Source organism: Stenella coeruleoalba (assembly GCF_951394435.1).
Source record: "Stenella coeruleoalba genome assembly, chromosome: 16".
Classification (NCBI taxonomy): Eukaryota; Metazoa; Chordata; class Mammalia; order Artiodactyla; family Delphinidae; genus Stenella; species Stenella coeruleoalba.
The window spans coordinates 81,457,895-81,484,221 of NC_137162.1; the positions used below are offsets into that span (position 1 = coordinate 81,457,895).

General features: G+C 39.9%; 1 protein-coding gene across 3 annotated transcripts in view; it reads right to left on the reverse strand.

Moving 5' to 3' along the window:
• TSNAX (translin associated factor X) overlaps positions 1-25,124 on the reverse strand; it is a 37,983-nt gene extending 12,859 nt beyond the window's left edge. The window contains exons 1-4 of one of the 3 annotated variants that reach the window (XM_079900557.1): positions 24,420-25,124; positions 23,877-23,981; positions 20,887-21,001; positions 16,386-16,516 (exon numbers count right to left, since the gene is read on the reverse strand). In XM_079900557.1, the coding sequence (XP_079756683.1) occupies positions 16,386-16,516; positions 20,887-21,001; positions 23,877-23,981; positions 24,420-24,435 (367 nt within the window). In that variant the 5' untranslated portion in view covers positions 24,436-25,124. The other 2 variants (XM_079900559.1, XM_079900558.1) reach the window with 2 other exon arrangements.
• Between the last annotated feature and the right edge of the window lie 1,203 nt (positions 25,125-26,327).

Sequence of the window (26,327 nt, forward strand, 5' to 3'; positions counted from 1 at the left end):
TCTTCAGAGTTCATGTTTCCTCTTATAAGGCAGTCCCCTACACAGTTAATTCGTTATATTAAACTTCCTCTGTTCAAATTACTATGCAGGACACTGATGAATACAACACGGACTTAGGAAAATACATAATGGTATCGTATCCCCTTCACCCCTATTACCATGGACGAGGTGTTCCATCCTTTGAGGCCAGCCAGCAAGCCTAGCCTCAGAATCAAGATACAATCCCAGCAGGAACCTTAACGTGGATTCTCCCTTCCACATATGAGGTTTTCCACCTGATGTCCCCTACTGGACGCTATCAGCATCGACACTCTCAGATCTCTTCCATCCACTGGCCCTACCTTCCTCACACCTACTGCCCCAACTCTCTCCTCGCCTTCGGTTAAATTTCAGTAAGCTCACCTCACACTTCTCAGCCTACTTCCTTCTAGCTTGAATGCATCTCTACACCAAAACAGCTTTCACTTCAAGTTATCATAGTTGATGAGTCTAATGGACATTTTTTCAGTCTTAACTGTAGCAGCGTTCAGCATTTTGACCCCTTTTTCCCTTCTTTAAACAAACTCCCCTTTGGTTCCTTTGAATGGCATCATCTCCTAGTTCCCCTTTTTTCTAACTCTCTGGCCATGTCTTCTTAGTCTCTGCCTCAATTAATCCCAGGCTCTCAAATTTACCTATACTTGGCTTCAATCCCTCAACTTTCCATCTCTGGCTTCGAGTCACACGTATCCAAATGCATGTTTGACAATCCCATCAGAGGACCACAAGACCAACATGTCCCACACGGCGTTCACAATCTTCCTTCCCAGCCTAGCCCTCTTCGTTTTGCCAGTTCTAAGAGCCTCCTGCCCGCCCTTCCTTCCATCCATTTTCTTCCCTCTTCTTATCCACTCTCACACCACAGACTGTTTGCCTTTTTAATAACTATGACCACGTCACTCCCCCACTTAAAGCCTCAATAGCTTTCCATGGCTCTCCGAATACGGAGCAAAACCATTAACGTGGTTTATAAACCCTGCTTAATTTCACCCTCCACCAACCATCATCAGCCTCAACTCACGCTATGGTCAAGTTATAACTCACGTAGTAATACATTTCAAAGGTGGGTATGTAAACCCATATAAATATCCTTTAAATTAACAACAGTACAAGGCTTGTATGTACTCTATAATATGAATTTTCCTACAGTTAATATAAAACACTACTTCTTCAATATTTCTAGGCATAATCCTGCCCCCAAGTTCCTACAGTTGGCTTACACTTCATAGCCACGTCGAGCAAAAATAGTAGTGTTTTAAATGCTGGAATCAAATACAAGTATCAAGGTTCTTGTCATACATGTGGTAATTGATGGGGGAGAGAGCATAAAAACTAAGGTTCTATCAGTTGAAGGTGGTGCACACAAGCTTTCCCAGGGCTTCATGGTGAGGCTCGATGATTTCATCATGTGAACATTAATTATCAAGATTAATGGGTATAAGCCAGTGTACCCACAGATGGAGGATGGCCGTATCTATATAACCTATAATCTCAAGCTGATTTGACAGACAAAGTGCAAATTCCAGCGTGTAGTTCAAGGCAGAAGAAATCAGTCAGAAGTGAGGGTATCACTTAAACTGAACCCGTCTCTCATCTATTCTCTCATGGTAACACTATGTGTGACGGTCCATTTGGCTAGCTATGGTGCCCAGCTGTTCTGTCAAACACCTGTCTAAATGTGGCTGTGAAAGTATTTTCTAGATTGATTAACACTTAAATCAACAGACTCAGAATGATGACCTCCATCATTGGATGGAGGTCATCAGATGACCCTCCATAATGGGGTGGGGCGGGGAGAGACACTCATCCCATCAACTGAAGGCCTTAAGAACAAAGAATGAGGCTTCCCAACCAAGCAACCGGTTGGGAAAACTGCCACAAAGACACCCTGCCTGAGCCTCCAGCCTGCAGACTTCAGACTCAAGACTGCAACATCAACTCTTCCATGAAATTCCAGCCTGCTGGCCTGCTCTACACATCCCATACTTCCTAGCCCCCAAATCATGTGAGCCAATTCCTTCAAATAAGTTACTTCCTACCTATCCCACTCCCTCCCCCACCCCCATGACTCCTGTTGGTTCGGTTTCTCTGGAGAACCCTGACGTCAAACAGTGGAACGGCATGTCTCGTGAGGCAGAGTGCTCACATAACCTAAGTGCGCATACAACGCACACACCTGTCTCCTCTCCTTGACTCTCCGTGCTTTCCCTTTTTCATTCCACACGCACACTGCGCCTTCTCTGATTTCAAGGGGTTTCGTTTGCTGGCCCTCAGCCTTCCCTCCATGCCCTCCTCCCTCTTTCACCTGATTAATTACTACTAATCCTTTCATGTTCCATCAAACAGAACCTTTGAAGAAACTGTCTGACACCATCCCATTCTAAGTCAAGCCCTTATTATATGTTTTCCTAGTACCATGTACCTTTACTCTGAGGCACTAATCAAAGCTGTATTTATTTATTTATTTTAAATACATCTTTATTGGAGTATAATTACTTCACAATACTATGTTAGTTTCTGCTGTACAACAAAGTGAATCAGCCATATGCATACATGTATCCCCATATCCCCTCCCTCTTGCATCTCCCTCCCACCCTCCCTATCCCACCCCTCTAGGTGGTCACAAAGCACTGAGCTGATCTCCATGTGCTATGCAGCTGCTTCCCACTAGCTATCTATTTCACATTTGGTAGTGTATATATGTCCATGCCACTCTCTCACTTCGTCCCAGCTTACCCTTCCCTCTCCCCGTGTCCTCAAGTCCATTCTCTATGTCTACATCTTTACTCCTGCCCTGCCACTAGGTTTATCAGTACCAGTTTTTTTTTTAGACTCCATATATATGCGTTAGCATATGGTATTTGTTTTTCTGACTTACTTCACTCTGTATGACAGACTCTAGGTCCATCCACCTCACTACAAATAACTCAATTTCATTTCTTTTTATGGCCGAGTAATATTCCATTGTGTATATGTGCCACATCTTCTTTATCCATTCATCTAAATGTTGATGGACATTTAGGTCAAAGTTGCATTTAAATAATGTAAAATTCCAGGACTTCCCTGGTGGTCCAGTGGTTAAGACTGCACTCCCAATGCAGGGGGCCCGGGTTCAGGGAACTGGATCCCACATGCCGAAACTAAGAGCCCGTGTGCCAAACTAAGACCCAGCACAACCGAAATAAATAAATAAAATAAAATAAAATAAAAATTTTTAAAGTATTAAAAAATTAACATAGAATTCCTTATCTACCATCCATTTCTATCCCTTGCTAGGAGGGCAATATGATGACTACCTTGTTCACTGCTTATCCCTTGTTCCTAATGTAACAGGCACAAAAACATAATTATATAAGGCAGATCCATTTTTGAAAAACTATTTAGTAATTTTAAATTATGTTTCATAGGGACATTTAATAAATAGGAAAATGACCATTTTGGAAAAAACCCAAAATATAATAAAGAAATAAGTAAAAATTAAAACATAATATATACACTATGATTATAAATAAAGACAGTGGGAAACAGGAAAAACTTGCAACTTAAAACAACATCAAAAGGATTCTTATTACCTCAGCTCTCTAAGCAAGCTGGTTTAAACCATTCTAGTGGGAGTACTGTTATACTGTGCTATTCTGCTTACAGAGATCACTGGGGAAAAACTATGTCTAAGAATTTGATTGCATTCAAGGAAAGACTTAAATTCCAGGACCTATCCCACAATGCTTAAGAAAAGTATCCCAATATCCCTGTTATCCACATGGCTCAGAATAAAAGGGAGAAAAAAAGGAAAAGATAAACTAAAATTAAATGAAATAACATAAAATAAAGTTATTAAAATAAAAATAATTTTTAAAAAAATTTTAAATGTAATCAAAAGAAGGAAAGAAGAATGCAACTAGACCAAAAAACAAGTCCACCAATTATAACAAGTGCTAAAAACTACACTAAAAAAAAAGAAAAAAAGGGCTTCCCTGGTGGCACAGTGGTTGAGAGTCCGCCTGCCGATGCAGGGGACACGGGTTCGTGCCATGGTCTGGGAAGATCCCACATGCCGCGGAGTGGCTGGGCCCGTGAGTCATGGCCGCTGAGCCTGCGCATCCGGAGCCTGCGCATCCGGAGCCTGTGCTCCGCAATGGGAGAGGCCACAACAGTGAGAGGCCTGCGTACCGGTTAAAAAAAAAAAAAAAAAAAAGAAAAGTATCCCAGAGTAGATGTACCTTTGCTTAACAGAGTCCTTTAAGGAGTGTTTGATGTGCAAGGGGAGAAATGGAGCTCAGCTTAGGGCAAGGACAACAGAGTTGAAATGCCCTGCATAATTAAAAAGAAATAATTTCAAAGTTCAGCAATGGAAGAGAAAGAATTTTTAAAAAGAAAACAAGCAGTGAAAAAGCAAGACAGTATTTTTAATACTATTCCTGATTCTGAATGAACTTTATTTAACAAAGATGCTACCTACAGGAGAGCATATTGGTAAAACATCACTTCTTTGTGAATGGAAAAAGGTATCTGGCTGAATTCATTAGTTGTAGAATTGTTGTATCCACATGAGCCAATTCAAAACATGGAAAATCATTTTAATGAATATATTTTAAAAAATGATTTGTAGTTAATAAAATCAACTAAGTACAACCAACTTCCAGGACTGTGCCTCAACTATAAAACAAAAGTACTAGACACCACAATCTCCGTGGTACTTTTCAGATTTAGATTGGTATGAACTATTCTTCCTATTGAAATGGCAAAAAAATCCACCTTAGTGAAACTAAATTATATGGCAAACAGGAATGCCATTTGCTTCTGCAACAAAGCACTCCTGAATGATGTTGCTAAAATGTTTGCAGTCTCATGAATAAATGCACATGAAAAATATTAAATTCACCAAATAGGGTAAAGAACATAAAATTTACCATTTTAGCCATTTTTTAAGTGTACAGATGTGTTGCATTAGGTTCACTGACACTGTTGTGCAACCAAAACCACCATCTATCTCCAGAACTCTTTATCTTACAAAACTGAATCTCGGGAATTCCCTGGCGGTCCAGTGGTTAGGACTCCGTGCTTTCACTGCTGAGGGTGCGGGTTCGATCCCTGGTCAGGGAACTAAGATCCCACGAGCCGTGCGGTGTGGCCCCAAAAGACACAAATAAACAAAAACAAAACTGAATCTCTATTCCCATTAAATAACTTCTCATTCCCTGCCCCTCAGCCTCTAACAGCCAGCATTCTACTTTGTCTCTATGGATTGAACTCCTCTGGGGACCTCATATAAATGGAACCATATGGTATTTGTCCCTTTGTGACTGGCTTATTTCACTGAGCATTTATCCATGTTGCAGCATGTGTCAGAATTCCCTTCCTTTATAAGGCTGAATAATACTCCACTGCATGAATAGAACACACTGGGTTCATCCATTCATCTGCTGATGGACACTTGGGTTGCCTCTGCTTTTTGGGTATGGTGACTACTGCTGCTATGAACATGGGTGTGCAAATGTCTGCTCCAGTCCCCGCTTTCAATTCTTTGGGGCATATACTCAGCAGCCCCCAACAAGATTTCTTAAAATATATAAATAAAATATTGGTAGTGCTTAAGTCTTGACTTAGGTACTACCAATTATATGTAAGACAATGTATCTGATACATTGTATCTTTAAAAAGACATCCATCTTTTTAAAGCTCATTATAACCTTATGCAACCAAGGTTATACTATCCTTCCTTTATGGATGAACAAATTGGGGCTCTGAGAAATTCAGAAATTCACCCAGGTCACATAAGGAGTGGTGAAAAAACATTTCTATAATTCAAAAGCTCAAGCCCTTTCCACCTTGCCTGCTTCCTTACATTCAACTCTATATAAAACATATTCACTTTTTCTCGCTTTTTTCCCCACTAAATCCCTAGGTCAGCTTTTCTCCATGCTTCGTTCACCTTATTCTCTAGTCTCTGATACTGTATTCTTTCGTGATTCTGTGCTAGTCTGTGCCTAGCCTATGTTGCCCTCTCTCAAATCTTCTTCTACCTGTAAAAAAAAGTTTAAACGTTTTGATACACTCCAATCAAGGCAGCACTCATTTCTTCAAACCCACTACATAAAGCTTATACTACAATTAAATGTTTCAGAACCTCTGTATTATAAAAGCTGTATGATCACCAATATTGCACCCTGGAACTGTGAAGGCAAGAATCATCCTTTTGTTACAACTTTGCTCCTTCCTCCATTCCCAAAGACAGCACTTCACACACAGAAGAGATTCAAATGCTTAGTAAATTGCTTAAAATAATCTCTCCCTGTTCCTCCTCATTAGCTTTATGAAACTCTAGGTGCTTTGCCAAAACTATTCTAAAATTTGGTATTCAAATGTTCAGAACTATCTAATTGTCCTTTATTTATAGTACTTTGGATTTAAGTCCACTAAGAAAGGCATATTTTTACAAGATTGGAGTTCAAACTGATGAAGCTCAGAATCAGAGGTCTTATGGTTATCTGGTTTATTTTTTATAGGGGAAAAAAGAAGATACGGAACAAGAGCCCTCAAAATTCATCTGTTTGTATCAATCTCTATTAAGGGGGGTGGCTGTCAAATATTACGTTTTCCAGTATATCTAAAGTCATTAGTTAAGTTGTCCTTGGGATGTGTTTGATTAAGTTACCCCAGACATGACGGTGCCATTTCTACTCCATAGAAATTAGGTTTCAGTATATACCATAGAGAAAGTTCAACGACATCTGGCCCCAAACACCGAAAGCATTTTTGGTCACATCTAGGTAAAAGGATGTTTAAACAAGTTATGTTTCAACTTGATGAAAAGGACATCCGCTATTTTCAGTGAATAATCCCCAAGGTGAAAATTTTCAATCTACTGCCATATTCCATCAAACAATGGCTTCCCCTTCTGCTTCTGCTTCTGCTTGGATGAAATCCAATTAGAATTATTTACAAAATCAGCTGCCAGTAAGACAGAAGTTTGTAGACTGGTTTTATGTAATTTGTTATTTTTCTCCTTCTTCTACTATTAGAACATATACAAGGAAACCCAATTAAAGGCTTCTGATTATTTTTACTTATTCTTATAATATTTAAGCGGTATATATCCCATCCAAAACTCCACAGAAAACCATACAGAGGTTTCATCATAAATTCGATCTACAAGTCTCAACTTTCTTCCCAGGCTTCTAGTGTTTTAGAATACTATCTGACACTTGACCCAGCAATTCCACTCCTAGGTATATACCCAAGAGAACTGAACTGAAAGTGTATGTTTACACACAGACTTGTACGAACGTTCACAGCAGTGTTATTTTTAGCCAAGTAGAAACAACCCAAATGTCCATCAACTGACGAATGCATAAACAAAATGGTACGTATGTACAATAAAATATTATTCAGCCATAAAAAGGAGTAAAGTGCTGACAGATGCTATGACACAGATGAACCTTGAAACATTATGCTAAGTGAAAGAATCCAGTCAAAATAGGCCGCTCATTGCACGCTCCTGTTTCTACGAGATGTCTAGAACAGGCAAATCCATGGAGACAGAAAGCAGCTTAGTAGCTGCCTTGGGGTGGGGGAAGGGAGCTGGGGAGTGACTGCTAATGGGTAAGGGGTTTCTGGTTGGGGTGATGAAAATATTCTGGAATTATCCAGTGATGACAGCAGTACAACCTTGTGGTTATATTAGAAACCACGGAACTGTACAATTTAAAAGGGTCAATTTTATGACATGTAAATTATATCTCAATTTTTAAAACTGCATTCATAACTATTTGTAAGAACACCACCTGAATTTCTGCAGAAGTGAGCTTTACCAGATCACTGAAATGTAAAAGTATAATCATGTCTAGGTTTGATTCACAGCCCACTCTGCTAAAAACTGTACCCTCAAACACATAACTCGTACATAGAAAATAAGTGTGTGCAATTATACTACCAATAGTAAAACAAATGCAATTCCACTACTTTGGATTTTGTCTAATTTGGACTTTGTCTGAGCAAGGCTTTTACTTTAGCACCAAAGAGTGTATGTTGGGCAAATCAGTATTCCTGAGTTTTTATCTAACATGAAAACAAATTTTAGAATTTAGCATACTCTTACAGATTAATTCTGCTAAATTCCAGAGGGAAGAGAACAAACTTTTGTTAACAGCTATGTCCCAGACTAAGAAATGCTTTCCACGAACATATTCCATTTAATTTTCAAAGCAGTCCACGAGGCAGCTGTTACTGTTTCCGCGTTACAGGCTGAGAAAGCTGAAACTGAAAGAGGCCGCATGTTCCAAGGTTACAGATCTAAGGAATATCACAGCAAACAGAGAAGCCCAGGTCTGTACGGCAGCAAAGTCTCTTCTGCTTCACCTCACTCAGTAAATTTTACCTGTTAAAAGCAAACCTGAATGAGTAGAAAACTTAATAGCCACCTGGGGATCTTCTAAATCCCCCCGAGCTGACTCTGGGATCCTGGGGAGAGGACCACACTGTTCCTGTCTCAGTCGCTACAGAGTCATCCCTGGAACAGTTCTGGTCAGCACCGTCAGCTCCCCCGTCCTTTGGAGTGATATTCAAAATAATTTAACAGGAATATAAATTATTACATAAATCTAGCATTTTAAATATATTCTTCCATTCCCTTATGATATCAAATTACATTTATTATGAAACCTGCTTCCCAAGTGATTTAAGGTACAGCATAAATTATCCATCAAATCATTCTGCTAATTCTCAAATCATTTCTTGATTTTTAGATGTTGTTGGAAGTATCTTTCGTTTGATTTGTCTTTCCGCAGCTGAACGATGCCCCTAACTGAGCCATGATTTGATACTGGGAACATCATCAAACTTCGCATGACTTCTTCCATTAAATGACAGTCACTAGGTGACTGATCCTGCCACGTGGGGATTCACAGGCCTGCCTCCATTTCAGCTTCCAACTCTCCCCACCGTTCAACAAATCTCTGTTCTCATCATCCTCTCTCCTCTAACCACTGGGGGATGAAGAGAGTAGAAAGAGAAGAGAAAAGGAGGTTCGTGATGTCACTTGTTGGGCGTGTGTGCTGTCCTTTGGTCGTTCAGTAAGACCCAGGGCAGAGCGCCCTCCCCAGACCTCTTTCCTACGTGCAGAAACAGTCGCTACCCTCTCCTCCAAGGGGGGGTGTCTCAAACAAAGCAGAGCTCCCTGAACCCACCTCAAAGCCTGTTAACTGCAACCTGAGGGAATGTGCTCGCGTGAAAGACTTGTTTATATCCCTGGTCCCAGGAGACCTCCCAAATACTGTTTGCTTCTCCCCACAGGGCACTTATTTGGGGGCACAGCTCAGCTGCACCACACAAACCCACCCCACTCCACTCCTGGACTTGACTTAAAGCAACTCCCCAGGACGGACCTAGAGTCTGTCATACAGAGTGAAGTAAGTCAGAAAGAGAAAAACAAATACCGCATGCTAACACATGTATATGGAATCTAAGAAAAAAAAAAAGGTCGTGAAGAACCTAGGGGCAAGACAGGAATAAAGACACAGACCTACTACAGAATGGACTTGAGGACATGGGGAGGGGGAAGGGTAAGCTGGGACGAAGTGAGAGAGTGGCATGGACATATATACACTACCAAACGTAAAATAGATAGCTAGTGGGAAGCAGCCGCATAGCACAGGGAGATCAGCTTGGTGCTTTGTGACCTAGAGGGGTGAGATAGGGAGGGTGGGAGGGAGGGAGACGCAAGAGGGAAGAGATATGGGGACATATGTATATGTATAACTGATTCACTTTGTTATAAAGCAGAAACTAACACACCATTGCAAAGCAATTATACTCCAATAAAGACGTTAAAAAAAAAAAAAAAGCAACTCCCCAGTCTCCCCACCCAAAATAATGTATTATCTGCAGCCTGTCCCCTAGCTGCAGTGCACAAACCAAAAAGTATGTCACGGGCTGAATTATGCCCTCCTAAAAGCCGTATGTTGAAGCCCTAACTCCTAGTACCTCAGAATGTGACTATATTTGGAGATAGGGCCTCTAAAGGTGATTAAGTTAAAACAAGAACATTAGGGTGGGCCTGAATCCAACCTGACTGGTGTCTGGATAAGAACAGATTAGGACACCCCAGACACCAGGGATGCCCAGAGGGAAGACCACGTGAAGACACTGGGGGCGGCCATCTTTAGGCTAGAGAGAGAGGCCTCAGAAAAGCCAACGCTGCCGACACCTTGACCTCGGACCTCAAGCCTCCGGAACTGGGAGAAAATAAACTTCTGTTGCTTAAGCCACCCAGTCTGTGGCAGTTCCAGCAAACTAATATAGCATCTTGGAATCACAGTGTATGCTTGGCTTTTGAGATAAATCAGATATGCTGAAATCTGTATTATTAATTAATTTGACTAATCACAGTTAATAACATACTACTTATCAACAGACACAAAAGTATGTTTTAACAACCAAAATGGTCATAATAGTGTGTCAAGCTGAATATCTTGCCCGACTTCTCCCACGGTTATCGTGCTACAACTAACTAGCAAAATGCTAGCCAGGAATGAATCTAACTCCCTACCTCATTCATTCCAATCACATTTATCAATCAGGTAAACTTTCCAAAATCATTAGTAATAACTATTAAATGCTGCTGGTTAAGTTCCCACCCCCACTCCCTTGGAGTCATTCTTGTATCTCCAGGCCCCCATGAATTCCAAACTACTGTTCCACCTCCGGCCCGTTCTCAGCACGCGACTGGAAGACAGAGGTTTCTGACCAAGAATGTCCTCCCCTGCTGGCCTCTACACCCCTCCTGAAATGCCAATCTCCAAAGCGGTGGCCTTCATCGCATACAAGCCTTGTCAATTTATCTATGCTACAGAACCCACCCTCTCCCAATTCCTCAGGGATCCTATTCCATCAAAGATTCCATTCTATTCCCTTTGGTTTAGGTCCGGAGGACACAGTCTTCGGCTTTCTTCTCACTCTACACTCTCTCCGGACCATTTTATCCATGTCTATAACTTCAACTCTAGCTTATAAGCTGAAGCCTTCAAGGCTACAACCGTACCCTGAGTTCTCGAAACCAATATATTCAATTGCTATTAGGAAGCTGCTTGGATGCCACACCAATCACATCCAAAACCCATTCTGTCTTCCATTTCCTCCCTTAACAAATAACATCTGCACTCAACCAGCTGGCCAAACCAGGAAGTCTATTAAGTTACTGCACTTCAATTTCCTCGTTTGTAAAGTACAAACATCTACCTACATTGTAGGACTTATATAAAATAATGTCAGTGTCTGGTACAAGGGCCCTCTGTAACTACTGAATTAAACTGAGGTGGGAATTATTAAAATAAGAATGATGGGCATTAATTTTTGTTCGATAGTATTTAAAACTTTTTTAGGGGCTTCCCTGGTGGCGCAGTGGTTGAGAGTCTGCCTGCCGATGCAGGGGACACGGGTTCGTGCCCCGGTCCAGGAAGATCCCACATGCCGCGCAGTGGCTGGGCCCGTGAGCCATGGCCACTGAGCCTGCGCATCCAGAGCCTGTGCTCCGCAGCGGGAGAGGCCACAACAGTAAGAGGCCCGCATACCGCAAAAAAAAAAAAAAATACATTCAGAAAAAAATTTACATCCATCAACATGCATATGCCTGGATTTCCCACTAAACCAAATGGACACCAAACTACTGTAGTGGGCAGAGAAAAATTAACTATTCATCAAACATATTTCATTGTCTTTGGCACAGAGACCATATTCCCCATTCTCCCTTGAAATCAGGTGTGGACTGGCCAATAAAATGTGGACAGAAGTGGTCGATGCCACTTGGAGGGCTGGCCCATAAAAACCTCAGGCATGACCCTGCACTCCTCTCTTCCACAACCTGCCAGTTGTATGCTGATGTCCTGACTGATCTTGGAAACCACGTACTGATAGTAGCAGAGCCCCAAGATCCTGGGGCTCTGAATGACTAAGTGCAAAGAGCACACTCAAGACACCATCACAAAGCCGGGGCTTTAAATGAGAAAGAAACGATTTCTATTTTGTTAAGCCACCAAAATGTCACAGGTTTATTCATTTGTTCCAGTACTTAGCTTTACCTGAACTAACATGTCTGCTGACAACTTAATCTCACTTACAAACAGAAAAATTCAGTGTTTAGCTATATCTCTCCCCTCACTAAATTCCAAAGGCTTACAGATCTTCATGTCCTAGTTCATTTTTTCAGTGAGCCTTCTCAATTTTGCTACTATGCTGAAATGATATCAAATTTCTCTGTACTGATATAATGAGCTTTAGCACGCCCCTAAATATTAACATTGATCCTATTTCTGCACTTATGTCTAAGTAACAGCCCCTGGAAACATGCTTCCTTTTAGAAGGAACAAAAAATAGTCAAACAAAAATTCGCAAAAGCAAATCATCAAATAAAAGATTTGACTGAACAACAAAAAAAGCCCTTTTAAAATACTTCTGCTCTTCATTCTGTCAACATTTATCAAACAGTTATTAAGTGTCTGGGATACATCAGTTAATAGTAAAAAACTTTTGTAGAGACTTGTCGAGTCCACATTCTAGTAGAGGAAAGAGAAATAATAAAGAAAGAAACATAATAAATATGGCGATTACAGAGTAAGTCAAAACGTGTTAAGTGCTATGGAAAAATAAAAAGAGCAACACAAGAGCTGTGTGTGCTGGGTTTTTAAGAAACACCTTCATATTTAAGCAAAGAGAAATTTAAGCAAGATAAAGCCTTTACTCGGGGTTAGGTTCTGAAGTCTACAGGTAAATTAAATCCATACAATAAGAAAGCAATGATTCCACTTACTAGCTTATGACCTTGGACAAGTTGCTTAACTCCTGTGAGTCTCAATTTCCCCACTTATGAAGTGGTAAAAATAATATTTATGATTTAGGGATACTGCAAAGGTTATATAAATATAAATATTTAATATATAAAGAACAATGGCTTTAAAAAAATATCTGTAACTGGCCTAAAACACTCACTTAACCCATCATTCACATTCTCAGATGAGAGAATTAAAATATTAGTTAGGGTCTGAAGTGAGTTTTGCACACCTGAATGTCTCAAAATTAAATGACAATTTTTAGTATTATCACAGTGATATAAACTAAACCAAAAAAAGGAAGAAATATTTTTTTTCTTTGAGATGGAGGACATTTCCCCCAACTGTTAATTTTTCAACGAGAAAAAAAAAAAACAAACCAAAAACATGACAGGGCACGAGAAAAAGTTTTAAGTGACTTATTTCAAGTAACTAATTATCTGTCATTTGTTTAACCATCCCTTGGGACAATCTGTAACCCACTCTGATAAGAAATGTGTAGAAAACAGACCTAGCTTTTTGTTGTTGTTCAATTATTAGTAGGACACTCAATGTTTGAGCTCACACAAGTATCCCTTAGGGACATGCTCTGCGTGCCATTGGCACTGTTCTTAATGAGGAAAAGCACAGAACTCCTTTAGTTCAATGCCAGAATTGTTTTATCTTCAAGTCAAAAGAACAACTATTTGGAGTAACACCAAAACAAGCATTTAACAATTACAAGCAGCAAGCTATTCATAAGCGTCACATTGTTAATGCTACTCTAATTATAAATAACCGTATTTTATCAAATAAAATATCTGTCAGCAAATTTTTAAGTCCCAGACACCTCTTTGACTGCTTTATTCCTTAACTTTAAGAAAAAAAATCTTTATTGTTTCAATTTAAAGAACCTCACTTAATTTTAAAGACTTCCTACAGAAAAGTGAGACACAGAGAATCCTTAAATTTTTAATTCATGGGTAGGTAATCTCAAAGAAAACTTACAAATCATAAACAAAGGCCTTAAACAGAATATGGTGCTTACAACAATCCTCAATGATAGTGAACCGGGAATATCTGAAGAAAGACTGCTCCCATTTTACTAACGTCCTATCTAAACTTTTTCCAAGAATGTAGTGCTTCCTTCCTGATTTAAGAAACACTCTACTGACTCAATGAAATGTCCCCTTTGCCTCTTTTTCTCCATTTCTGTTTTATTCTAAAAGCCAAGTATGACTTCCTAGGTTTCTTTTAGTGTCATTATCCATATGGTCCTTGCTCTTATTTAAAGCCTTTCCTTATACTTTACTCATTGATCCATGAAGGACCTACAAAATAAATGACTGGGCCAAATAAAGCAAAGATCAGTGTCCCTAGATTAACTGTGCTTTTTGAACGTCACACAAATGGAAGCATACAGTTAGATACTCTTCTGTGTCTGCTTATCTTGCCCAACACAATGTCAAATTCATATTTGCTGTCGCATACGGTTACTTTTTACTGCTATGTAGTACTACATTGTACAACTACACCACAATGTACCCATTTTCCTGTTGACAGACATTTGGGTCATCTTTTACTTTTAGGATATTGTGATTACAGCTGTTATGAGGTGTCTTGCACATGTCTTTTGGTGACATAAGCCTCACTCCTCTTGGGTATATACCCAGAAGTAATCATATAGTAGACACGTTCCCAGCTAGATACTGCCACCAAAGTTTTTTTAAATGGTACAGGCAGTATTTATGATTTAGTCATGCTGGTGAGTGAATGGTATCTCACCGTGGTTTCACTTTACATTACTCTAGTGAATAATGATGCCGAACACCGTTTAGTGAACATTCAGTCATCTGAATATTCACATTTTTAAGGCCCCTATTCACCTTTTATGGTCCTTTTTTTTAATAATAAATTTATTTATTTTTGGCTGCATTGGGTCTTCATTGCTGCACGTGGGCTTTCTCTAGTTGTGGCAAGTGGGGGCTACTCTTTGTTGCGGTGCGTGGGCTTCTCACTGCGGTGGCTTCTCTCGTTGCCGAGCATGGGCTCTAGGCACACGGGCTTCAGTAGTTGTTGATCCGATTTTCCTTTAGCAGTTAATGCTTTTTTGTGTCATTAAAAAAAAAATCTTTCCTACCACAAGGTCACGAAGATACTCTCGTATGTTTTCTTCTAGAGGCTTGTTTCAGCTTTCACTTCACCCTTCTTTCTCCCATTATCTCTGATCTTCTCTCCCAACCCTGCCAAATCTGTCACATGCAAGGCTGTGCTTGCATGTGGCAACATAAACTGAATTCATGAAATCTTTTTTATTATATGTGCTATTATTTTGAAAATCAAATAAATCCCTGATAGTAAATAATAAATGATGAGGATGGGAATGTACCCCCTTTCAGAATATACTATAATGACTCCTCATGGAAATGTGTTATCACTTTAGTTTATAATAACACGCCTCCAGTTTTAACCGATACACGCAGGCACCTTCTCTTACTAATATCAACACGTTTCAACAACCACAGGTCGACATTTCTGAAAAACAAGTGCTGAAATGATAACCAGACTAAAACTGAACATATATTGACCAGGTACCAAATGAACTCATTTCCTACTACTGAACTTAACTGAGCTCAGTGGAATCAGCTATTTGATAGAAAAGAATACAGAACTTCCATTTACTTCTATAAATATGCATCAGCCTTTGATTTTGTCTTTCTGCAAATTTCAGGGTATGTCTGAATTATACATTATCTCTCCTCACAGTGAACTCACAATAAGAAAAGGATGAAGAGGATCAGATCAAGTACCTTAAACATTTGTGCCAACTAATTTCCAAATGGTGATAATCACCAAGATCCAGTACTCCATGAAATATTTTAAATGAATACATAAAACCCAGTACTGAGCTTCCCTGGTGGCGCAGTGGTTGAGAGTCCACCTGCAGATGCAGGGTACACAGGTTCGTGCCCCGATACGGGAAGGTCCCACATGCTGCGGAGCGGCTGGGCCCGTGAGCCATGGCCGCTGAGCCTGCGCGTCCAGAGCCTGTGCTCCGCCAACGGGAGAGGCCACAACAGTGACAGGCCTGCATACCCCACCCCCGCAAAAAAAAAACCCAGTACTACCCTAAACTTCCCAGTATGGAGTCACACTATGAGATGTTCTGGTCCACCTGGCTAAGTGATACATTCTCTTTCATGAACTTACTATGACTGAAACTTAGAGCCACAAGTGAGATATACCCATAGTGGGAAATGAGTTATGCCCTGTCTGAATACACCCTACTCACTCAAGAATAAAGTTCATCTATTAAGTCTGTGTCCTCAGTTACTTTATTAAAATCTATCAATGACTGTCACTACACAGAAAAATAAAGCCCATTAAGCATTTTTAGATTACCTTTACATTACTATTCAGAAGTTCTAATTTTTTAAAGCCAGTAATATTTCACCAAGCATCAATTAAAATTCAGGCAATGCACATAAATCATGTAACGAACTATTTTTTTTTTTAATGTTACCACTACAATGAACCTAGACTCACCTGTAGTAATGGCTCTGTGGAACTGATGCATGTCTTCTCCTGAGAGCTCCTGGGCTACCTGCAATATCTTTTGTCTGACACCATCCAATTTAATTTCTGCTTCAGTCAGTATTTCGTCCATATAAGGAGCACTGTAATCAAGATATTGGGAACTTTTAAAACATCAGTCAGATGTTTTGATAGAGAAAAACTGAGATAATCTACATATCAATTAACATAGGGCTAAATAAATATCCTATGTATCTGGAAACTTCTAACGCAAAACTACAACTACAGTTTACTAAAAAAAGATTAAAAAATAAAAACATGGAAAAATGCTATAATATTAAGTGAAAAGAGAAGTATAAAAAGTTGTACTTATAATATGACCATAACTACAAGAAAAATTATGTCCATAAAAATATGACATCTGGAGACGTCTACTTTTAGTCAGGATGGAGTAACATGGACAGGATTTATCATCCCACCATAAAACTAAACAACTAAAGAGAAATACATATATACAAAAAAAATGGTTTTCAGACGTTGGGCAACAGGCAGCATGGGACAGTGATCCCTGAGAGAAGGGTGAAGAAAAGGACATGTGCCTTATTATGACTGTCCCATCTAACTGCCTGCAGTGCAGTGACAGTGCAGAGATGAGAAACTTAGGTGGACCCTGGGAGTCTCCCTGAGCAGAGGGGGAGGAAGTGGGAGTTCAGGTTGGTAAAGATGGCTAAAACTTGCAAGGCAGAGTAACAAAGGAGAAAACTACACACAGAGTTTTTAGAGATCTACACAGGGGACCCACTCAAGTCTTCAGCTGAACTCTGATCAGTGCAGACTTGTGAGGAAACCACCCAAGGCTGAAAAATGAACCACCCTAAGTGAGCATGCAAAATGATATACAGAGCTCACACAAGACCAGAAATAGTTGATTCATCACTGGCAGACTGACACTACAAAAAGTATTAAAGGAAGTTCTCTAGGCAAAAGGAAAATGGTACCAGATGAAAATCTGGATCTGTACATAAAGGAATAAAGGACACCAGAAATGGGAAATATATATAAAAATATAATTTTTTAAAAATCATATTGTTTAAATAAAAATAATAATGTATTATGGGGATTATAAATAATATAGAAGTAGCATATATTTCAAAGTAGCACAAAGGCCAAGCCTGTAGAGGTGAAATGGAAAAGGAAGTATACTATTATAGGGTTCATATACTATAGGCAAAGTGATATGCAAGCTGTCCTTACCTTGTACAGTATCACATTAACTGAAAAGTGTGCGTATCAATATTATGACCTCAATTTGCAAAGTAAATGTTACCACAGAACCATGCAAAGGACAGACATGATTCTGAGATGCAGAAGTTTCAATTAACACAGTATTGTGCAAAGTAAGGACAGCAGACTGTGACAAGTCATATATTATAAACCATAAAACAACCACTATAAAAATAAAACAAAAAGGTACAGCTAATAAGCCAACAAATAAGATAAAATGGAATTATAAAAAATAGTCTTCACAACATTGTAAAGCAATGATACCCCAATTTAAAAAATATATATTCAACCCAAAATAAGGCAAAAAAGTGGAAAATGGATCATAAATTTAATTCCTACCATATCAATAATCACATTAAATGTAAACAGTCTAAACACCTCCATAAAAGGCAGAGACTGGATAAAATGGATAAATGGATAAAAAAGCAAGAAAGACAAGAAATCCTCTTTAAATACAGACACAAATAGATTAAAAGCAAAAGGACAAATAAAGATATACCCTGTTAACACTAATCAAAAGAAAACTAGAGTAGCTGTATTAACAAAGTAGAATTCAAAACAAAGAATATTTCCAGGGATACTATCATAAAAATAAAGGGTCAATTCATCAAGTAAACAGAACAATCCTAAATATTAATGCATCAAATAAAAGAGCTTAAATACATCAAGCAAAAACTAATAAAAGGGCAAAAAGAAATAGACAAATCCACAAGTATCATCAAGAGATTTGAACCTCTCTCAATAATTGTAGAACAAGTATACAGAAAATCAGTAATAACACAGATGATTGAACAACATCATCAACCAATTTAATTGACATTTATAGGACACTACACCCAACAATAGCAGAATACATATACTTTTCAAGTGTACAAGATCCAGACAGACCATACTCTGAGCCAAAACCAAGCTTCAGTAAATTTAAAAGAATTCAAATCATAAAAAATATGCTTGGAAAATTCCTAAATATTTGGAAACAAAATAACATCCAAACAACCAATGGGTCAAAGATGAAATCAAAGTGAAAATTAGAAAGCATTTTGAACTGAATGAAAATGAAAAAACAACATACCAGAATTCGTGGAATGTAGCTAAAGTGTACTTAGAGCCATAAAAGGGAAATTTATAGCACTAAATGCCTATATTAGAAAAGAAGAAATGATCTCAGTTTCTTCTTTGTGATCTCAGCTTCCGTCTTAAGAAACTCTTTAGAAAAGGAGTAAATGAATCCCAAGTAAGCAGAAAGAAGGAAATAACAGAAATCAATGTGTCAGAAAACCAAAACATACAGAATATCAATGAAATCAACAGCAGTCCTTTAAGATCAATAAAATTGATAAACCTCTAGCCAGACAGATCAGGAAAAAGAGAGGATACAAATTACCAACTTCAGGAATGAGAGAGAGAACATTACAACAGATTCTACAGAAATTAAAGGATAATAAAAGAACATTATGAGATGAAATGGAAAAATTCCTTAAAAGACCAAACTACCAAAGCTCACTAGCAGAGATATCTACCTACATCTATTAAAGAAAATAAAGTACAGTTAAAATATGAAATCTGCTCATTAACAGTAGTTATCTTTATGTACTCTAGCTGATTTCTCTCATAAAGTATTTTTACTTTCTGTAGTTTATAATTTTTCTGAAGTTTACCCTTTTCTCAGTTTACTAATCAAAATATATGTATAATATGGACACAATTATGATAAAAAAGTATAAAATATGAAATCTGCTCATTGATAGTGGCTATCCTAGTGTATTGTCACTGACTTCTTTCACTCGGTATCTTTACTTTTCTGTCATTTTGTATTTTTCTAAAGATTACTATTTTCTAAGTTTACCATAATGCATATTTATTATTTTTTGGTGGACAAATATTTACAAGATGACTGTACACAATAACATGGCTTTTTCTAAAATATTAAGTTCTCCTGTCACAGTTCTACTATTTCTTTAAACTGCTGAATATTGAGAGCAATTGTTTTAAAACTGCAATTTCTAGTGGAAAAAAGTGTTCATAACTAACCAGATCAGTGTTGCTTCTTTCCATAATACAAGCTCAAGTGTGTACAAGCTATGTGAAAACTGGTTCAAAAAACAAGCAAAAACTAATTTTAGAGTCAAGGATGAAAAAGAAAATGTTAACAGTGCCACATTCCAATAAACCTATATATGGCAAATTTGCTTCCACTTAGTGGAATAAAAATTAAAGCATTTCAGAATTACCTTAAAAGTTGTAAGTGAATAGAATACTTCAATAATATTTTAATAATAAAACGCTCATAAATTATATTTGGTCTTTCTTAAATACTTAAAAGACACATGGTGGGAAGCCAATCATTGCTATCCTTCTAAAGGCATTTGGAATTGGTAATGTAACAAGAATCTCTCGTTGGGACTTGCAGGGTGGGTGATTTCTACCCCCATGTAGAACAGAGAAGCAAAGAAAGCTAGTCAAATGAAATATGAAGCAAACCAAGATAAGAGATGGAGATACCCAACTGCATTCATAAAATATTCCTGAATCTTCTTTCTAATTCACTCCCTTCCTCTTAATTTAGGCTAGTTTAAGCTGGCTTCTTTTACTTGCAACAAAGAAATCTATTAAATATACAGAGCCTACCTAGAAAAAATATTAAAGTCCTAGAGAACGAATGTCACAGAGCTGAAGGTAGAGGAACTTTCAAAGAATTAAGCAGTCAACACTATCCCATGCTGCAAAAATGTGAGTCAGAAAAAAAGCAGAAGAGTGTGTACTAGACTCAGCAATATGAAAGTAACAAGGGCAATTTCAATTCTGTGAGGCAGAAAGCCACACCGCAATGAACTGAAAAATGAATGGGAAAGTAAGTTAAGCAGAATATAACATTTATCTAATATTAAAATTTCTGCACACATCATCCAAGGAAAGCTTTAATGTAACAGGTGCTAGTAAACCATTAAAAATTTAATATTTCACAAACAGTAGCTCTATCTTGGTGAACGACCTTAACAGAACATAAATCCCTAGCTGTTCTGAAAATAAGAATTGGTCCCTATTTTTATTAAAATGTTTATTCTTAAAATCTACCTGCTACTAACGTCCTCTGACCCCAGTGTTCAAAAAAAGTCAGCTAGTTACTTAGTTACTGTCCACTGACTTACGATATATATTAAATACGATACATATAAAACACGTATAAAACTGTATCCAACTGTGACAAATTTTGAAGATATTTACTCACCTTGTAATCCTGTGGAGGAGAAAAATTGTCCTTTTACTTTCAACAGTTATATCCCGACTAAGTTTCACAAGTCTCTCGTATTTGTCATGTCTTGCATCAAGTTCCTGTTGAAATGCTAAGAACACATTATTATGAACATAAGCATGCTTATTCTGCACTTGAAGCCTATCAAACAATACTGGAGAAACCACCTTATTTACTTTTAAAGTACTTGGAAATCAAAGACTGCTACTAACCGAAGTATTTTTTCTTTAAGTAGAGGCATGCCTTCGCTGGATTTTACCACTCAGAGGCTCACAGTGAGACATGTATTTTGTAACAAGTATCTGTTCTAATAAACATGAAACTTTTACCACAAAATTATCACATAACTACCTACAAAAACTACTTTCAACTACCTCGCTAGGTTATATAAAGTTATTTTTAATCACCTTACCATATACAATAAAAATATCTACAAAAAATAAACTGGAATTTTAAAATTAAGTTTATAGGGCTTCCCTGGTGGCGCAGTGGTTGAGAGTCTGCCTGCCGATGCAGGGGACACGGGTTCGCGCCCCGATCCAGGAAGGTCCCACATGCCGCAGAGCGGCTGGGCCCGTGAGCCATGGCCGCTGAGCCTGCACGTCCAGAGCCTGTGCTCCGCAACGGGAGAGGCCGCAACAGTAAGAGGCCCGTGTACCGCAAAAAAAAACAAAAAACAAAAAAATAAAATTAAGTTTATAACCCCTTAATAACATCAACTTTCTGAATTCTCAAGCCCTAGTTGTTGAAATACCCATAAACCACTTACTTATCTTAATAACCACTTTATTTTAGAAGCACTGTCACTCCAAAGACCTAGCAAGTTGCCTGTCCTATAGGGAGCAATCCACAGAGGAATTCTGAATACAAAGGTTTATTCAGAACCTGACTTAACTATGAACCAAATTAGTAGTTGACAAAGACCTAAATACATCTGGTCTTTTATTACTGAGATAATAATTAGGCTAGGATTTTGCCCAATATTTCAAGACAATGAAATGTATTCACTATTTATTTTGACTACATTAATGACCACTGTGAATTATATACTATAAATACAAAATTAAGGCAATTTCTGCCCTCAATGAGCTCAGTCCAGTATGAGACAGAGATGTAAACAAAGAATTAAATGTAATCATGCTATAATTAATATATAGAAAAGGTTCAGTAAAGCAGGAACTACATTTTTCTTGTTCACTATCAACACATGCCAGAGCATAGATGCTCAATAAATATCTCCTGACTGAATGGATGGATGTTCAATGAATGCAATGTTTGTCACCAAGTTTGCTTGGGAGGAAAATCCGAAAGGCTTCAAAGGGAAGAAGCTACTTGACCTGGGTCTTGAAGAAAACTACAGTACACCAGGTGGGCAACGGGGCACCAAGTTGGAAGCAATTCCCAGCTTAAAGAACTATGTGCACAAAGGCAGGTAGAAACATAAAACAGCAAAATATGCTTGGAAACAAGCAGCTCAGTATGGGGTGTGTGAGAACATACCGGTGGGGAATATTGGCTTGGCCAAAACGTTCGTTCGGTTAATGAATACGTTGCTCAATAAAGTTCTTGGTGAAACTGAAAAATGCCTTTTATAGTTACTTAAAACCGAACGAACTTTCTGGCCAACCCAATACTTGCCCCAGTGTACCGATAGTTTTTCCACTGAGTATATAGCTCTATCAATATGCTTTCTACTCAATTACAACTAGTTGTCTTACACCCCTGAAGATCACTGTATGTGCTGTGGCAGTTCTAAAATATGTCCACAAATCACCTGATACCCCTCCCTTCAAAAAGAGGAACCTAATTCCCTTCCTCTTAAATATGAGGCAGAGTTTTAAAACTACCTCATTGGTAACAAAAGAACTGTAGCAAAAGTGACAGTGTATGATGTCCAAGATTAGGACATAAGAGAATTGTGGTCTCTTTCTCTTCCTCGGTCCGGGGAAAGCCAGATGCCACAACACGAGGACACTCAAGCAGTACTACGGAGGGGTCCACGTGGAGAGGAACCCAGAGCTGGCTGTTGGCAGAAGGCCTACCTTGCCGATAGCTGTGGATCCTTCAACCCAATTCAAGCCTTCAGATGGCTGCACGTTAGAACCAACAGCTAACTAAGCCCCCTCTCGGATTCCTGAACTACAGAAACTGTAAAGAACAGGGTGCTGGAGTAATTCCCTGGTGGTCCAGTGGTTAGGACTCCGCACTTCCACGGCAGGGGGGCATGGGTTCGATCCCCGGTCAGGGAAATAAGATCCTGCGTGCCATGCGGCATGGCCAAAAAAAAAATAGGATGCTGGACAGAAGAGTTAGGTGCATTTTGTTTTATGTTGAGTTTTGCAACAGCTTGCCCAAGTTAATATACTGAGAAAAGGGGAGCTGTGAACACATGTACATGTACGATTTACATGTACATGGATTCCCACTCTCTGCAAAGTGCTGCAGTCAAAACAAAACTACAGGCCCTGTCTTCAAAAGTCTAGCTGGGAAAACAAAACCAACACACGTTAAAAATTGAAAAATTAAATACACGTATATAAACATCTGTTATATATATATATATATATACACACACACACACACATAGCTGATACATATACACACATATATACACTTTAAACATACACCTAATGAAAATACACATATATACCTGATACACACACACACACACACACACACACACACCCTGGGGGGGGGGTGAGTATATATATTTATCAGGTCCACAGTAATTTTTAGTTACGTGGCACGTCTGATGTTAATTAACTAATGTTTACCTGCGAAACTGTAATGGGAAAAAGAGTCAAGACGTCTGTAATCTCAACTCTGAGGGCAGACCCAGCACTATGGCAAAGCCCCCGGGGAAATTCTCAGAGGCTGTTTTCACGTGCATAACATGGCTAATCGATCCTTCTTACAAACCCTTCAGTTCTCTTCCCTTCGCCAGCTTACATGACAAGAGAACTTACATTTGAAGGCCAACATCACAGGTGAAGAGGAATTAACATCCTTCCCTTCTCTTCTCTGGTTATGTGGGAAATTGTCATGCTTCCTTTTCCTGAACCCTCCTGATCCTTACGTAGAGAAGGAGAAAAAGGTTGGACAAGGCTCTTCCATCGCCAAGGAGCTGACAAAACATGACACAGGCAAACCCCTCCCTTCCTTTAAAACCAGGCACCCCCAAGGCCCTCGCCACAGAGGCTTCCTCAGCAGACGACAGAAAAGCAACCCTGCCTTCTCCCCCCCAAACCTTACGCTCACCCAGGCCTCCCCCAACAAGTACCTTGATCTGGCACAAGGTGGGGCAATTACCGAACTAAGATAAAAACGGCTCGAGGATTAAAAACAGAGAGGCGCAAACAGGGCCAATGTGGCCGGGAAATCACCAGGGCCGCCGCCCCTCCCGGAGCCTGCGCGGGGAGAGGGCACCTTTAAGGGGTGGGAAGTGGAAAACGCGACCAAAAGGCTGGATGAGATAAATAAATAACGCCCAAAGCCGTTGAGGACGCCACCTTCTTTGCTGCTCATGTCGTCACGGCCTACGGCGAGAAGAGACGACACTCCGCGCCTCGGGGCGTGCACGATGCGTACAGCAGCGGCCGAAGACCCTGAAGCGCTAACCTGCGCAGCCGGCCGACGTCGACGCCCCGGCCGGAAGCGCACGCCCGCAGCCACTCAAGCTTCTCCCTTTTCCTCATACACTTCCGGCCGCGTCCCAGTCCCGCCTCCGCTGGCCCCGCCCCGCGCGTGGCCCGGGGGACCTCGCGCCCTCGAGCCGTTGTCACGCCTGCCCTCTGCTGTGCCTGAAGATAGAAACGACTTTACACGCTTCTCTGCATGAGCCGTCCATTAAAAAAGACGATGCATCCCCCTGAGGGTGAGAGCAGTGTGAAGGCGGGAAAGCGACGAAAGATGTACGTGATTTTTTTTTTTTTTTTTTTCCTCAAGGCACCTTTGGATCACCCTCGCGTTCCCTCGGCGTGGCCCCCGCCTCCCGCGCGGTGCATAGTGGGGGGTTGTAGTTTGCCGCTGGAGCCGGCCCTGCAGCGTCCGGGGCTGGTAGGTGAGGAAGGGATCAGCGTCGCGTGTCCTGTGGGATGGTCTTCTTGGGATCGAGGCGGAACCTTACAGAGTTAGGAGTCTTTAATTTTCCATTCCTGGCGGTGACACCAGAAGCTTAGGTGATGGAAATGTGCAAATCAGTCAGTGGAAGGCGTTGCTGGTACTTTCTCCGCTGTGTCCCATTTCCGCCCCCCCGCTCCGCCCTGTCCCACTTTACCTCCCTCCTCCTCCGTCCTCCGCTGGGCTCCTCTCCCGCCTCCCCGTAGCCAGACTGCCTACCTTCACGGTGGTCTCCGCCGCTGAGTGGTTGTGTGACCTTGAGAAAGTAATTCACCCCTAGCTCAATTTCTTCATCTGTAAAATAGCGGTAAAGTAGGACCCGCCTCGTAGGATTATTAGACCACCAAATGAGTTACCACTAAGGCGCAGTCTTTGGTATCGTAAAGGCTCAGTTAAATACTAGCTATGATACCCTTGTCCCACCGTCGCTTTCCAGAAAGAACATGCTCAAGATGGGCAGCTAAGTGGCGCGCCAGCATCCTCTAGATAAAAGCTCAAGCGGAGGCTTCGTTAGTTGGGTGGCCTAGGGCTGGTTGGGAAAACACAAATATTATATCTTATTACGTTTTCCCTAAATAGACTCCATATTGTAGGCACTTGTACACGCAGTCTTTCCTCCTTGTAAATTTAGGAACAAAGGCACAGTAAATGAAACAACTTGGCTAGAATATGGCAGTGATTTCAAGCCCCTGACAGGCCTGTGTCATAGGAAGGTAGTTTGCTCTAGGTAATCTTTAGGGTCTCTTCCCACTCGAGCCAGAAGCTTGCGAAGCACCACCCATTGTATCTCTGCAGCTCTTTGCATACATGTGTTGATTAGCCAGATTCCTTGTGGATAAATCAGGCTCCAGAGGACCTGGGCTGAATTCTTGTTTTGCTGATGTTGGGCATAAAGTTCTCAGTTTGTGGAAGGTCTGACCCTGCTCTTTGCTTAGAGGTGACGTGACCGTGGGGAGAAAAAAAAAAAAGACAACTTTCATATAATTGTAATCATTGTAATGTGACTCCTTTTACATTCAAGGAAGCCAGTAAGTTATGAACATTCTGAGAGTTAATGCTTACTTTAACTGTAGTCTGGGAAAAGGGTATTTTCCCTCACTCTACTCGTATAGCAGCTCTCAAGACCTCAACTTTCCAAACCCTGGATCCGTCATTATTTTCCTTCAGTAACCACCACTCCTGTTCAACTGTCCATCTACGGCTGTGCTTCTTGAACTGCTTTTTACTGCTTTCCCCTAAGTATGAGGCCTAGAACACTAAGTTGCACAACCTGTAATGACTCCGCAAAGTATCAATAC